This window comes from Plecotus auritus (assembly GCF_963455305.1).
Source record: "Plecotus auritus genome assembly, chromosome: 8".
NCBI lineage: Eukaryota > Metazoa > Chordata > Mammalia > Chiroptera > Vespertilionidae > Plecotus > Plecotus auritus.
The window spans coordinates 86,092,344-86,107,994 of NC_137782.1; the positions used below are offsets into that span (position 1 = coordinate 86,092,344).

The 15,651-nt window shown below is 42.6% G+C and overlaps 1 protein-coding gene across 6 annotated transcripts in view; it reads left to right on the forward strand.

Annotated features, from left to right (window-relative positions):
• SYNDIG1 (synapse differentiation inducing 1) overlaps positions 1-14,195 on the forward strand; it is a 158,448-nt gene extending 144,253 nt beyond the window's left edge. For all 6 annotated transcript variants that reach the window (XM_080683899.1, XM_080683901.1, XM_080683900.1 and 3 more), the window contains one exon: positions 13,048-14,195. In XM_080683899.1, the coding sequence (XP_080540025.1) occupies positions 13,048-13,206 (159 nt within the window). In that variant the 3' untranslated portion in view covers positions 13,207-14,195. The remainder of the gene's footprint in view (positions 1-13,047) is intronic.
• Positions 14,196-15,651: the final 1,456 nt, after the last annotated feature.

Below are 15,651 nucleotides of genomic sequence, written 5' to 3' on the forward strand. Positions count from 1 at the left end.
AAAATAGCATACATATAAAATCGCATATATATCAACATATGTGTAACTCCATCTATTGAAAAAAATCGCATTATTAACTGGTACACCTGTTTATAAAAAGAAAGAAAGAAAAAGAGAAGATACTGACTCACTCATGTATTTTGGATATAATTATAAAATAAGAACCTGTGAAAGTCCTTCATTAAAGGAATATTTTAATGCCATTAATGTGCAAGGTGCTGTGTTAAATGTTGAAGATAAAAAAGTTAACAAGAAGGTGGTCTCTGTTGCCTTGGAGCTTATAGTCTAGTGGGGAGCTGAACATTTTTGGGGGGTGAGCTGAACATTAACGTCATAAGTGGCATAAATAAAGGGTCACAGTTGCATGAAAGCATGTTTCAGAGGAGTGTGACCAAATTGGGAGTCAGGCAAAATTTCCTTGGGGACTGAGGGCTTGCATTCAATCAGACGATGTCCTATTGTGAAAGCAAGTAGGGGCAAAGAGGGCTAAAGATAGAGCACAGGGAGAAGTGACCAGGGAGGCTGGACAGAAGAGAACAAGACAGAGAGGCAGAAAGGATCACACCATGCAGGTCTTGGAAGCCCTTTAAGGATGAGAAGCTACTGGGGGCTGTTTTAAGAAGAAAGAAGGGAGAGCATGTGGTGCATGTTTTTAAAATGTACTCCATTCCTCTTTCAAATTAGCTAGAGTGAAGGATAGGGAATAGAAGCTGACATAGTCAAAGATTAAAGCAGTGAAACAAAAGGAATTTCATTTTGGGGCTTTTAGGCAAACCCAGTGTCCTGAGAGAAGACTGGAAAAGCAGGTCATGAGGAAGACTGGCAATGATGATGGTGGTGGTTGAGGGGGACAGTGGCCAGCAGGAAGGATGACAAGGTTGGCTTTGAGCACTGGATTTGAGTCTATTTTTGAGATAGCCAAATAAAGATATCAAGCTATATATATGCATCTGGGCTGGAGTTATAAAACCAGAAGTTCACTATATATGGGTGGTAATCAATGCTATGGGTATCAATGATATGCTTAAAGGTAAAAGAGTAAAGTGGGAATGTGGACGGTCTAGAATAAGCCTTTTGTTGATTCTCTTAATCTATTCTCTTCATTTCCACCATTGTGTGTCTTTATGTGTATTCAGTTTTATTTGTTCTGCTCAGAAGTCAGTGAACACCTGCAATCTGATGATGCATATCCGTCATAAGTTTGGACAGTTCCCACCTCTGACTATTGCTGTGACCTCATTAGTTCCCCATTCTCTCCTCTGTAATTCCTATTGGTAGTATATTGGACTTTTTTTTTTTATGTGCTAAGTCACCTATTTTTCATCTCTGTATCTTTCTGTGCATTCCTAGCTGATTCCCTTCTAAATATCATGCAGCAGATAGATTCTCTCTTCAGCTGCATCTAGTCAGTCTGCTATTTGACCCTTAAATTGTTTTTATTTTTATATCAAGTACTCTATACTTATTTTCATATCAAGTACTCTATTTTTATATCAAGTACTCTATATCATTGATACCCATAGCATTGATTACCACCCATATATAGTGAACTTCTGGTCTTATAACTCCAGCCCAGATGCATATATATAGCTTGATATCTTTATTTGGCTATCTCAAAAATAGACTCAAATCCAGTGCTCAAAGCCAACCTTGTCATCCTTCCTGCTGGCCACTGTCCCCCTCAACCACCACCATCATCATTGCCAGTCTTCCCCATGACTTGCTTTTCCAGTCCTCTCTCAGGACACTGGGTTTTGCCTAAAAGCCCCAAAATGAAATTCCTTTTGTTTCACTGCTTTAATCTTTGACATTATAAAAATTCTAGCTGTGGATTTTCCAACTTTGCATTTTTTAAAATATAGTCTCTTGTTCTTTCACTGTGGATTTCTATTCCTTCTTAATCACTTAAATTCTTTTAATTACTTTAATCTTTTTGCATTGTAATAGAGATTAAAAATGAATTGTTTTGGAGTCTTAATTCTGGAAGTAATAGTTCTGTTTTAGGAGATATATCTGCCAACCACCCTCTTATGTATTGTATTCTGCACACACACCCCCCATGTAGTTTATAATTTTCTATTGTGGTTTTACCTAGAGCTAAGATTAATTTTTCCCCCCAATGGAAACTCATGAGCTCTAGCTTGCAAACTGTCATTGTACTTAGAGAACATCTTTGTGTTTTCCATGGCTTAAGTCCTGAATCCATATATATTTTAATTTGTTAGCAGGGCTTCTGCACTGTGCCTATATAAAAATTCAGGGCCTGCACCTATTTTTAGCCTGGCCCTTAGGTTTTGAGTGTACATTCAGGGTCCAGGACAGACAAAAAACTTACCCTCTGGTTTCTCAAGCGCAAGAAGAAGTTTCTAGCTCCTTTCATACAGGGACACTCTTTGAAGCTATGGGATTTGTGTATGGGATCTCCCCTGGCCAAACACCAAGGCCTCTTTCCCCTCAAAAGTGTTAGAAACCCAGACATGGATCCCAGATCTCTCTCCTAAAGTGCATTCCCCTTGGGCTTCATGGCTTTTTATCTTCCTAGGGGGGACCTCCCATGTCAGCCAATTTATCATCTTGCCAGAACGTAGGACATGGTGCCTTTTGCAAATAAGCACCAGTAATAATAGTACAAATAAATACTTTTTTTGAAACAGGAAACAATTAGAATAGAAAATGCAAACACAACTGTAATTAAAAAGTAGGTAGTCATTCCTCCCTGTGGTATATACTAACCTTTGGCATATTCCATGGAACAGGTAGCATGCAGAACAGAAAAAGTGCTGGGTATGATTAAGAGACACGAGTTCCACTTTCAAACCTTTGCTGACTGCATCCTTGAGTCTTTCCCAGCCTCCATTTTCTCATCTATCACATGGCAGCCTGACCAGTTCTTAAGGCTGTTCTGAAATGGGCCTCACCGAAAGTAAACCAACTAGGAAGTAGCATGCAAACAAGCAGTATGCTATGCCTACCTTCTAGGAAACAACAGGTTCCTAAACAGAAAGCTGCAAGTTTGCCAGCTGTGCTAGAAATAAACAGTTCTTCCAATCTGTGCTGTGTCCTGGCCACATTTGACTATCCATTCTCAGTCCACAAAAAACCATGTCCAACTGTGTGTCTCCAATCTGATTGCCTGCATTTGGGTACCATCCAATGCTATGTGGCATTGTCACTGCTTCATTATGTCTAGGGACAGCATCATGGAATCAAATAATACAAATGGCTTGGGGCAGCACCATTTCCATACTTGTTTTTCTTTTACTTGAATTGTAAAAGATTCAACTCTGTATGTTGTACAAATTCTCCAGGTAAGGAAACAGTCCTACTGTTCACTTTAAGTATTGAGTCCCAGAATTCAAAATGTTAACCTACATAGCTGAGTTTAGAATCCCTTAAGGTGCTGCTGTCAGCTGTTATTGTTTTGTGGTAAACACTTAAATTGACTGTTTTATAACATGAAAACAAATCTGTGTTCCTTGAAACTGTAGTACATCTCATACTTCTTAAAACTCACATTTTGCCACCAAGGCCAGTGAGCTTATGTAAGCTTGCCAGTGTACCAAGAAATTTCTTGTCTTTTTCTTCATACTTTTATTTTTCATTAATGTTTTCTTATTGATGTATCATTTAATTTGTTCATATATGTTTACTCATAAGGCCAGCATTCTTGAATTTACCTGCCTTGCATTCCTGCAAAGAAGTCAACTGTAAGCATTGATGCCCACCAGGGCCATGTCCCAAATATTATCTTAGGGACATGGCAACAGGCTGAACTAGTTCTGTAGGAAAAGATCACACAAAAATATCATAAATGTCTCTCTTAATCAAAAATATGAGGAAGCAAGAAATTATGAGTTGATTGGTTTATAAACTTTCCCCATCAAGAGTCCATCAAAATTTCTTAAAGTAGTAAGTAGGCAATACTACCACACAAGTGGCAAAGGATCAAAAATGAGTACACATGAACCTAACTTATGACTTTACTGAAATTACTTTATATTTAAACTAGAGGCCTAGTGCATGAAATTCATGCAGTCGGAGGGGTCCCTCAGCCCAGCCTGTGCCCTCTCACAGTCCAAGAGCCCTCGGGGGATGTCCCACCTTCTGGCTGAGCGGTGCTCCCCCTGTGGGAGCACACTGACCACCAGGGGGCAGCTCCTGCATTGAGCGTCTGTCCCCTGGTGGTCAGCGCACATCATAGCAACTGTTCATTCCAACGTTCAGTCAATTTGCATATTAGCCTTTTATTATATAGGATTATGTTTAAAATGTTAAAATAAAATAAAAATCATAAAACCATGAAAGAAAAAGAGAATGGACATGGACCAACAAGAAACAAAAATAGCACCTTTTGGAAATGTAGGTATATAGAACATCTCAGTAGCACACAGAGCATCTGGTTGGCCTTCGGTGCTCTTAAATGTCAAGTAGCCACCAGTGATTGCCTGACATTTGAGAACGCCTCTAACCTGAAAACATGAGAACTGAATTTATGGGTGAGGGTAAGAGGAGGGACAAATAAAGAGACAATGCAGGAAGTAGAAAAATACCTTTCAACAGTTGAGGAGATCTCCCATAAAATATTAACAAAAGGCCAGAGATGGACAGTAGTACAAAAAAAGAAGACAACTGAAGGATTAATTCAGAGATTTAATATCAAGGCCTTTCAAATTAACATTTCAGAATCCAGGACATAAATGGGCAATTCCTAAAAGCGTTTTCAGTAGCATGTACTGCAGGGATGAGTCTTCCTCAGAAAAGACCTGAGGTGAAAAAAAATTTAACTTAAGGGAAAAGCAAAAGGAAATCTCAAAATACAATTAAAGGGATGGCATCAAAGAACAATCCTATTAAATTGAAGCAGACGGATAGCAGATCCCCAGAGTGTGGTCTCCAGGAAATAAGGCAAAAAAAATGGATAGATTATCTGACACATTTGATCATATAATGAAAAAAAATATATGAAAAGGCTATTGGCGATTGTGGTAAGGAAAATGAATAATTCCATAACATATGAGAAACTATAGTAATCAGGGCTAGAAGAGAAGAAGCAACACCAGTGTGCTTGGCTTGGTCAGATAAAGAGTTAACTCAATGCATTAGGAGGTGGGGGAAGGGAATAGGTGACAAATGGGAGGTGGGAGCAGGGGCAGAAAGTTTTGTAAGAAAGGACCACAATGGGTGGTCAGTGATAAATAGTTGATAAGTTGATAAATCAAGAAATAAAAAGTATAACCTTTTAAGAATTTAATAAATAACAGATCCACTAAAAAGTTCATCACATGTTTTTCAGAAAAGGCCTCAGAGGTACAGAAGTATTTGTGACACCGCTGTTGATGGTTTAGTTTAGAAATCTTTTGTACCATGTATTTTATAAAACCCTGCACTCATCAGTTACTATGATTATAAAAACTACTTTATGAACTGAATATATACATACTCTATTACTAGTAGTTCTATTCTTAACTGTATACCCAACAGAAATAAATATAGATGATCATAAAAATGTGCTAGAATGTTTATGTTCATAGCAGCCCTATTCATAATAGCCAAAAACTGGAAACTACCCAGATGCCTTTGCACAGGAGAGTGGACAAATAAATCATAGTATATTTACGCAGCAGGACACTAGAGAATAAATGATGTTGTAATTACATGCAACAGGGATGAATCTCACAGAATGAAGGAAGCCAGTTTTTATTTTATTTTTTTATATATTTTTTTATTGATTTTAGAGAGTAAGGAAGAGGGAGAGATAGAAACATCAATGATGAGAGAGAATCATTGATTGGCTGCCTCCTGCATGCCCCCTACTGGGGATCAAGTTCGAAACCCAGGCATGTGCCCTTGGCCGGAATCGAACCTGGGACCCTTCAGTCCACAGGCCGATGCTCTATCCATTGAGCCAAACCAGCTAGGGTGGAAGCCAGTTTTTATACTATAGGACCTGTTATAGGAAATGCCAAAGCAGGCCACACAATCTAGGCCAGCTATTTTTAACCTTTTTTACCTCATGGCACACATAAACTAATTACTAAAATTCTGTGGCCCGCCAAAAAATATTTTTTTTGCGTATCTGACAAAAAAATAGGTATAATTTTGATTCATTTACACCGGACGGCTATTGTTTTGTTAGCTGTTGTCATTTTTTAATTTGACAATCTAAGGGAAAATAAGTCAGTGCCCTTGACTAAATAAATAGTCAGGTATTGCAAATTCTAAAGAATCTTGCAGCACACCTGTGTGCCTGCTATAGCACAAAATCACTGATCTAAGCTAAATCAGGACAGTGTTTATTGCTGGGGAAGAGTGACAGCGAAGGGGCAGTGGAAGGCTTTCAAGTGGCCCTACTATTCTGTTCTTGTTCCAAATGATGGTTACATGGCTGTGTGCACATTGTAATACACCAAGCTGTGTATTTATTAATTTATAAATTGTGCACTTTCTCTATGAGTCTTATGCTTAGTATGTGTGTATGTTTATGCAAACAAATGTTTAAAAAAATATGAAGGACACAGGGAAAGCCAGTATACAAATTTCTGGTCAGTTACAGCTGTTCATATTTAAGAAATGAAGGTAGCAACTTTTAGTCCCTCTGATTTTGTCTGTAATTCGGATTTAATAGTAAAAGTTCTTATTATCATTGTTACTCCCTACCAACCTGAGTGCCAGTGACACCCAGAAGAGAACGGGAGTGCAATGGGGTAGCACTGGGTAGGAGATTCGAGAGAGTGTATTTGAGAATGTGGGTGGCAGGCTGAGTCTTAACCACCAGCCTAAATTGGGGGAGTGGCAGTGAGAGGGCACCAGGGGGCAGGGCTGAGTGGAAGGCGCCCCTTCATCCTCTTCCAGGGGTTCCCATTTTGCTTGGATGGCTTAAGTTTCCTGGGCCGTTGCTGGAGGAGTCCCAGCCTCCCAGCCCTCCTCTCACAGCAGAGAAAACGAGTGTGTGGGGAACCAAGGCGGGCTTCTCTCTGGTTGGGACCAGAGCTTAGCATGTGAGAGAGTGCAGGAGTGTGAAACTGCTTCAGGCCCATGGGGAAGGCCACTTGTGAGCTGAGTGGCTTAAAGGCTTTGAGATTTCTCTGATCTCATGTGGAGATGGAGAGATAATAGACGCTCAGGTGTCCTGCATGGGCCGGGCACAGTAACTGTTGTTCCATTTATATTTATGTTGTTACGTTTTTGATGTTGTGGTCCCTGTAAATAAGATCCACAGAAGGGGTGACCTTGATGAAAGGAACTGCAGACATCTCTGTGGGAAGTCCCTCCCTCTGAGTGCAGTGATCCAAACCAAGGACAGGCGGGGCGGCTCTGTGGAAGCCAGACGGCTCTGTGGAGGCCTGGACTCAAACCCAGGTGAACCAGTTACCCAGACACGGTTGGTACATTTGTTTTGTAACATACTCTTTCTGCCCTTCAGACCTAACTAACAACAGATATATTTTTAATGGCTTAAAATAGAAGAATTGCTTCAAAAGAGCAGTGGGGGTGGGAGGGTGCATGAAAATACACCTAGAATTAAATTCATGTAAGGAAAGAAACGTGTGTGTTGAGGCTTGTGTGTGAAACCACCTGTGTCTGAGAAGTTTTTCATCCTCGAGGTGTAGTATGTCTACATTATCTTGTTATACAGAATATTACACTGAGTCTGCCTATTTTTCAAGTACAGCTCCGAGTGCCTGGTGAATGCATAGCGAATGTTAGGCAGTAATAAATACTAGAAACAAACTTTGCGATAATGCAGAGAAATGTAAACCAGCCAGCCAGAGACTGGTACTGGAGGGAAATGAGCCCCCAACCCCCCAGTGAGCTATACATTTCTGAAGAGATGGTTGCAGGGGCAGCGAGTGTCTTGGGGAGCCCATCACATATCTCAGAGGCTGGGGTCCGGCATGGGCTTGTCTGTTAAGGCCCTCCCGGCTATGCCTGGACCCGGTCCTCAACAGGAGCAGAGAGAATACTGTATATCTATGTATTTAATGGAACCTGGAAACATCCGACCTTACCCCTAAAATAAGTGTGGAAGAAAAACAAAGCAGCAGGAACATATCTCAGGGGCAAATCATTTTTCCAAAACCTCAGTCAATAGCAGGTGTTTTCTGCCCTTGCCAGTTTGGCTTAGTGGATAGAGCATTGGCCTGCAGACTGAAGGGTCCCAGGTTTGATTCTGGTCAAGGGCACATGCCCAGGTTGGGAGCTCCATCCCCAGTAGGGGGCGTGCAGGAGGCAGCCAATCAATGATTCTCATCATTGATGTTTCTATCTCTCCCTCTCCCTTCCTCTCTGAAATCCATAAAAAAATTTTTTTAAAAAATAGTGGGTGTTGCCCTAACCGGTTTTGCTCAGTGGATATAGCGTCAGCCTATGGACTGAAGGGTCCCAGGTTCGATTCCGGTCAAGGGCATGTACCTTGGTTGCGGGCACATCCCCAGTAAGGGGTGTGCAGGAGGCAGCTGATCTATGTTTCTCTCTCATCAATGTTTCTAACTCTCTATCCCTCTCCCTTCCTCTCTGTAAAAAATCAATAAAATATATTTTAAAAAAATAGTGGGTGTTTTCCAAACTCACACATAAATGAAGACTTTGGCCAAAGCCTATAGGAAACTGAATCCAGAGCTAAGAGAAACTTTAGCCCGAGGTTCCTGGTCCATCTGAGAGAGACTGAGCCCAGGCCACGCAGAGCAGCTCTGGGCTGGCCAGCTCTGGGCTGGCTTGAGAAGGGGAGATGGCCACATATGAGGGGAGGGAGTTCCATTTAGAAGTCCTTGCCTCAGGTTCACCGAAGGCCGGGATCAGTGCGTCTCCCAATTCCAAATGTAAAGGAGCCCTGTGTGCACCCCAAATACAGGTAAGCTCGTGCCAGGCCATGCGGAAGTCCAAAGGCCTCCCCAAGTTATCTGCAAATTCAAGGGGCTTTCCCTTGTCATGGGTCACCTGTTTCCTTCCTCAACCAGACACTGAACCAAATTAGGTGGGCAGTAAAATAAGCTCACACAGGATCCACACAAGGCAGGCGTGTGTGAGCCCATTTCCCAGGGGCCTGGGGGGGTGCCCCACATGCAGTGCACAGCCTGGTAGACTCCTTGAACCTCAGTTTTAGGCATTTTGCCTTCTTTTTTGGTTCACTCCAGCACTGGGGTCCTTCTCCCTCACATCTCTTCCCTGTGGAGTCTTCTGCCATGTTTTCTCATGACCCTATAGCACTTGTGTTTAATAACCACAGGTGGCTAGTGGCCACCACGCTGGACAGCACAGACATGAAACATCTCCACCAATCACAGAAAGCTCCTCCACAGCACTCACCTGGGCAGGCTCTCTCCAGCCTCGGTCGTCTCGGCCTTTCTCGCCTCCTGTATTCCCTGAGAAGCAGCAAGTACCCCTCCTTCTATCGTGCAGAGCATTGCCTCATGCCCACACTTAGATTGCCAAGTCCTTCCAGGCACTCAGCAGAGCCAAACAGGCCTCAGCATCCATAGCATGGCGCCATGGATGCTGAGGCCTGTAAATATTTTCTTTCTAGATGCGCCTGATTCTATCATCTTTATCAGCTTGTAGATTCTGTATAAGACCAGTGATTATCAGCCGTGAAGATGCATCCAAGGGGTTCCTATTTGGAGTGGCAGTGTTTCTGACTAAAGCATGTTGTGCTCAGAATGGTGAGAGAAAAGGCCAATTGCCACTGGGTAGTCCTCTGTTGTTTATTCATTGAGTGAACACGCACTGAGCCTATTTAGGCACGTGAAACATGCCGCCCCTGCTGGGTGAAGGGCCCAGTATGCAGGGCAAGAGGCAAGTATGAGTGCACGGGTGCTGTGTTCTGGGATGGAAGCCTCAAGAGCCCCCAGGGGCCTATCCCTCAGCAGGGGGCAGGCCACGCTCCGATGAAGATATAGATAAGTCCGGGATTCAAATGATAATGAGTAATGAAAACGACACTGCAAATACAAGGGCCTCGACAGAGCAGCCTGGAGAAGAAAGGCTGGGGCACACCTTGATGAATCTCATTTACATCTGTTTATAAGGAAATTAGCATCTCATTCCCTTCTATAGTTTCATAAAATGAGTTTCTGTATTCTTTATTGATGTTTCTTATCTGTTCATTTAATTTTTGCTAGAATCATTTCTAAAATTATCTTGGGGTGCAAAATTATATTTTTTAAACTGTGCTTTCTTCCAATTATTGGCCTTCCCCATAGATATCTACTAACCTGACTTCTTTGCCAACAAATAGCATAGATTATTTTGGCCTATGTTGTACTTTATATGAACAGCATCATATGTTAGACTTCTTCTGGTCAACATTATGTTCCTGAGATTTATTTCATTACCATGTTGGGGTACCATTATTATTTATACTTTTTACTGTTGTTGGACATTTGCCTGATTTCCCATCTGGGGCTACAATGATTAATATTGCTGTGAACATCCTTGTCAATGTCTTTTGGTGAACATAGGGATAATTTCTGTAGAGTATTTACCAGAAAGGGAATAGTTGTATAATGTAGCTATATGTTCAACTATAAGAAGTACTGAAGCTTCCCCAAGTAGTGATACAAATGTACACTCTCACCAGGAGTGGATGACAAGTTTAGTGTTTCCATATTGTTGCTGACATTTTGTACTGGGTCACTTTTCCATTTGAGCCGTTCTGGGGGTTGCTATATAGCGCTGTTCTTTTAAAATGTAGTTGCCAATGGCATGTCTGCACACTGGGAAGGAGGGGTATGGTCTCTCCTCTCCTGTCCTCCTCCCAGCTTGCCAACCTTGATGTCTGCCACTGTGGCGTGAGGCATGGTGAGCAGGGATAGATAGGGGATAGAGAAGTCTTGCCTCTTCAGCTGATGGAAAATGCATCATGGTTCTGGTGGTAGAGATTTTAGACAGAGAACGCGTGTGCTTGTTGCGTGCCCTGTTTGTACGATTTTCATTTCCTCGGTTTAAATAATACATTACTCAAGGAAGTCTGTTGTTTTCATGAGCTTTAGCACTAATGTTTTACTTTTACTCTTGAATTTAAAAATTGGGTTTTCTAAGTATCTTTACAACCAGGTAAGTGGGGGTAGCTCTAATAAATGAATTTGGCCAAGTAGGAGGATATAAAATGAATAATCAGAAATCAGTTGTATTTTTATACACTAATAATGAACTATCAGAAAGAAGATCTAAGAAAACAATCCCATTTACTATTGCAACAAAAAATATAAAGTACCTAGGAATAAATTTAACTGAGGTAAAAAAAAAACAAACACAAAAACAAACAAACAAACAAAAACCTGTACTCAGGAAATTACAGGACATTGAAGAAAGAAATTGAAGAAGATACAAATAAGTGGAAGCATATACTGTGTTCATGGATAGGAAGAATTAACATCATTAAAATGTCCACACTACATAGGGCAATCTATAGATTCAACACAATTCCTATTAAAATGCCAATGGCATATTTCACAGATCTAGAACAAATATCCCAAAAGTGTATATGGAACCAAAAAAGATTCCGAATAGCTGCAGCGATCTTGAAAAAGAACAAAGTTGGAGATATCACGCTACCCAATATCAAATTATTCTACAAAGGCACTGTAATCAAAACAGCCTGGCACTGGCATAAGAAGAGGCATGGAGATCAATGAAACAGAAAAGGGGGGCACTACTAAAATGTGTGAACTCTCATGGGATAGTCCTCTGAGACACAGGAATTCCCTGCAGGGGCCTGAGTCCAGGGGTAAGGAATGCAGTGTCCACCTTGCCTTCCTCTCTGTATGTACTGCTCCGGCAGCAGAGCCGTGGGCGGATGGGGACAAGGACAGGGCTAATGGCAGAGATAGCAGCAAATGACATTCTAATAGAGGATGGCTGCTGGGCTGAAGATGGGCAGTGACAGTGAATTATGTTCTAGGGCCTTGGAAGGTAGGAGTACTGCTAGAAAATGAAACTCAGCTCATTAAGACTTAATTACAACTGCCCTAGGAGACTTCCCACTTTGCATTTCCTTAGCCCTGCTTCATTAGAAGTCATTGGTGGTTAGATCCCAAGCTCACTTCCAAGCCAAAAAATTGAGGGAGGAGAACGTAAAAACTGGCCTTCACGATCCAAAAATTAGGGGAAAGAGAAAGCAGCCATGAAGCAGACACAAGTCCCTTCTCAACCTGACACAGGGATGCAGACCTCATCAGATGGGGTCTGGACCACAGAGAACGGAAATTCATTTTGTGAGTCCTCTTGGAGTTTCACCCTTTGTGGTCCATTGCAAAGGCCGTGGTGTTTTCAATTTGAGTAAAAAATATACTGACTCCTATTCCTGCCTACGTAATGCAGAAATACCACTGGTGACACATGAAAATGAGACCGGGCCAGAAACCTTCCTTCAGAAAGGAAGAGAGTGAGAGGGAATACGTGGGTCTACCAAAAAATACCAAATCAGATTCAACATCCAAAACCACGTTCCTGCCACCTCATGATCATAAGAAATGAATCTAATTAAACGAATGCCGTGTTATGTAATTGAGCAACCAGATGTCTCGATATTCTCTTACTTCAAACCACTGCATTGAAGTGTGAGTTGTAACAAGTCTAGCCGTGCAAGGAAGGGAGGCCGTAAGGGAAGCACGATTCCAGGGCCACCAGCTGAGGAGTAGAGTGTCAGGTATCCTGCGGTCAATTTAATAATCTCATTCTGCAGTATCTTTTCTGGGAAATGAGCATCATAACACCCTTCCCCACACTCCTCCTATGCTGTAAAGATTAAATAAAGTATGTGTGAAAATATTTTAGAAAATTTAGTGTTATTCAGATGAAAGGAAATGGCATTATTGGGTAAAAGCAGTCATAAGCATCAGTCCCCCATTCCTTTCTTGCCAGTTAGAGAGAACTGCTGTCACCAGCTCAGAGCAGGCACAGTTCCCCTCAGCGAGTCCTCGCTCCCTGGAACCAGTGAGGTTCAAGGTTGGAAGGGAGCCAGAAGTGAGCCACACATGCTCTTCATCTGCCTGACTTGCTCCTCTTGACTTCCTTTTTCTTCCCCCTCCTTTCTTTTAAACTCTGCAGACCAATAAAGCCGTGGCCAAGGGGGACTTCCACCAGGCCAGCACCAGCTCTCGCCGGGCCCTGTTCCTGGCTGTGCTCTCCATCACCATCGGAACTGGCATCTACGTGGGCGTGGCCGTGGCCCTCATTGCCTACCTCTCTAAGAACAATCACCTATGAGCTTCTTCCGCGCACAAAGGAGAACTCGGGGCCAGTGTTGTGCCCACACAGAGCGAGCAGGGCTAGCAGGGGAGAAACACCTGTGTGACGCTGTGTAGTATAAATTATTGCCAAACAACTCCATAACACCCTGAAGTTTTCTACTCATGGATTTGTTTTGTTTTTACCCTTTATTTTCACAACACATTGTAGAACAGGAGACAGCTGGGCACTGCTAACCCTTCCAAGTAGAAGCTCCAAAGATCCTTACCTTGAGGCTGTGTCTGGATGGGTTCTGGTGGACAAGTGGCAGTGCAGCTCTCGGCGGCCTGCCAGTGCCTGGAAAGCCATAGCACTAGCAATATACAAATCGTAAAATTGTGTTTATTTTTTATGGGATATGGTGCAATAGGCAGAAGGCTGGGGATGTGTCACTCGTCTGTCTGTTGCCCTGCTTGACTCCTCTGTTATTTCCCCAGTCCATGTACCTTCCCTGTGGAAAGGAAACAGGGCTGATCAGAAAGACAGACAAAGCTGCTGGCAGGAACCCTGTTGTCCCTGGTCTTCAATGGGTACAGCCCTAAGAATACCAAGTCAGAACAGTGTGGGACCTGTCCCCAGGCCCAGTCTTTCCTTCCCCCTCTCCGCAGCCTAGGCTCATCCAGCCTCTCTTGTCATGTCCAAACTTAGCAGTCACCACACAGCAATCTGCAACCTTGGGCCTCATTGATCTAGGGTGGGGGGAGCAGGCCACAGTCTGGCCCAAGACTCCTCCCGGAAGGACGCTGAGGTTTGCTCCAGGAACTGTGGACACCATCTCAGCATAAAGACCAGCGTTGGCGCTCACCTTGGTGATAAGCAGGGGCGCTAGTGATCTTAGAAGGAGATGAACCTTCTCTGTCAACTAAATGAATAGCTATTTTCTTGTCATTTTTTAAGTGCAACTACTGCTTCATGCCGCTTAGTTATCCGACGAATGCTGAGAAATAATCACAGACATTTTAATACCATTTCATTGTTGTTTCATGAGTGTTCATTATTTAACAAAAATTATCTTTTAGCTATTTTGTTTAAGACTTGACTTTTTTTTAATTAATGCTATTTCTTAGGTTTCACTTATAGTTGTTTCTTTTTAAAATAATTGAAGAGCCAACCAGGACCAGTTGCTAAAACAGTAGGAGGGTCTCCTAAGATGAGAATGACATCATCTCTGACTGCTTAAGTTCCACCTGGAACACTGTTCACGTGCACTGTTGTTCTGATACTTTCAGTGGATGCTGAGACCATCTCTCTAGGGCAATGGTTTCATCCCAGCACCTACAGCATTCCTGCTGCCTGGATTCCAGCCCCCAATTTCTGATTTGATTGATTGGGGTACAGCCTGGTGATTCCATTGTGTGGAATCACTGTCCTGGAATAAGGACTCAGGTTTGATCTCCCTCACCCTTGACTTTAAACACTTAATATTGTGAAAATTATTAGCACTGCCTTCCTAGGTCAAATCCAAGATCTTCTACCATTTGGTTGTAATAGCTGCTTCAAAAATGTGCTCTAAAAAAATATGTGGAAGAAATCCAAATGCCCCTGTAAGAATAAGAGTAATCCAGTGATAGTGGTGATTTGGGATCAAACCATCCTGGACTTGAATCCAGTTGTACTACTTTCTAGCTGTGTGATCCTGGGTAAGATGGGTGTACTTCTTGGAACCTCATCTCTAGAAGAGGATAAGTGAGGCCCACTTCCTAGGATTGCTGGTAAGTGTGTGAACACAGAGCCCAGCTCCTGGCCTGGGTCATGTGAAGGAGTTGGAGTGGCTGCTGTTATTCCCAGTTTTTGGGTCATCATCCCCTGGCTTGCTTGTACTGTCCCATCATTTCAGCCCAGTCTTTCCAGGTTTATTTATCAGAAACCACTGTATGAAATGGGCTTCTTTGTATTTGTCCTAAAAAGGTTTATTTGAAGTTTAAGAGGTGGCCGAAGTTCCATGCCTTTGGATTTGGTTAAGAAGTAGAACCAACGCTGTATGTCATGTCCCGCCATCTCACTACCACATCACGGTTGCTCTACACTAACCCTTCTGTGCCCAGACACCCTGTCTCCTACTAGACCAACCTCCCACTTCTCTCAGCCCCTGCCTTTCTAGTTGGAAAAGCTTTCATTTCCAGTGCATCATCCCTTTCTGTATTTTTTGAAGCTCTACCAAGTCCTTCCCAAGGACCAGCACGAGGTAACATATGGTGTGGATGGTCATATGCGTAGGGTTAGGGCCAAACCTGTCAGGACAGCTGAATGAAGTGGGTGTGGTCTCACAGCTCACTGGATAGATAGACACAACACAACCCAGTTCTCTGACCAGCGAGGGAGGTGGTTGCATGTCACTTCAGTGTCCTGTTAGTGACTGCTGAGCAGCATAACAGTCTTCTAAGTGAGTTGGGGCTGCCATGAACTTCTAAAGTCACATTACCT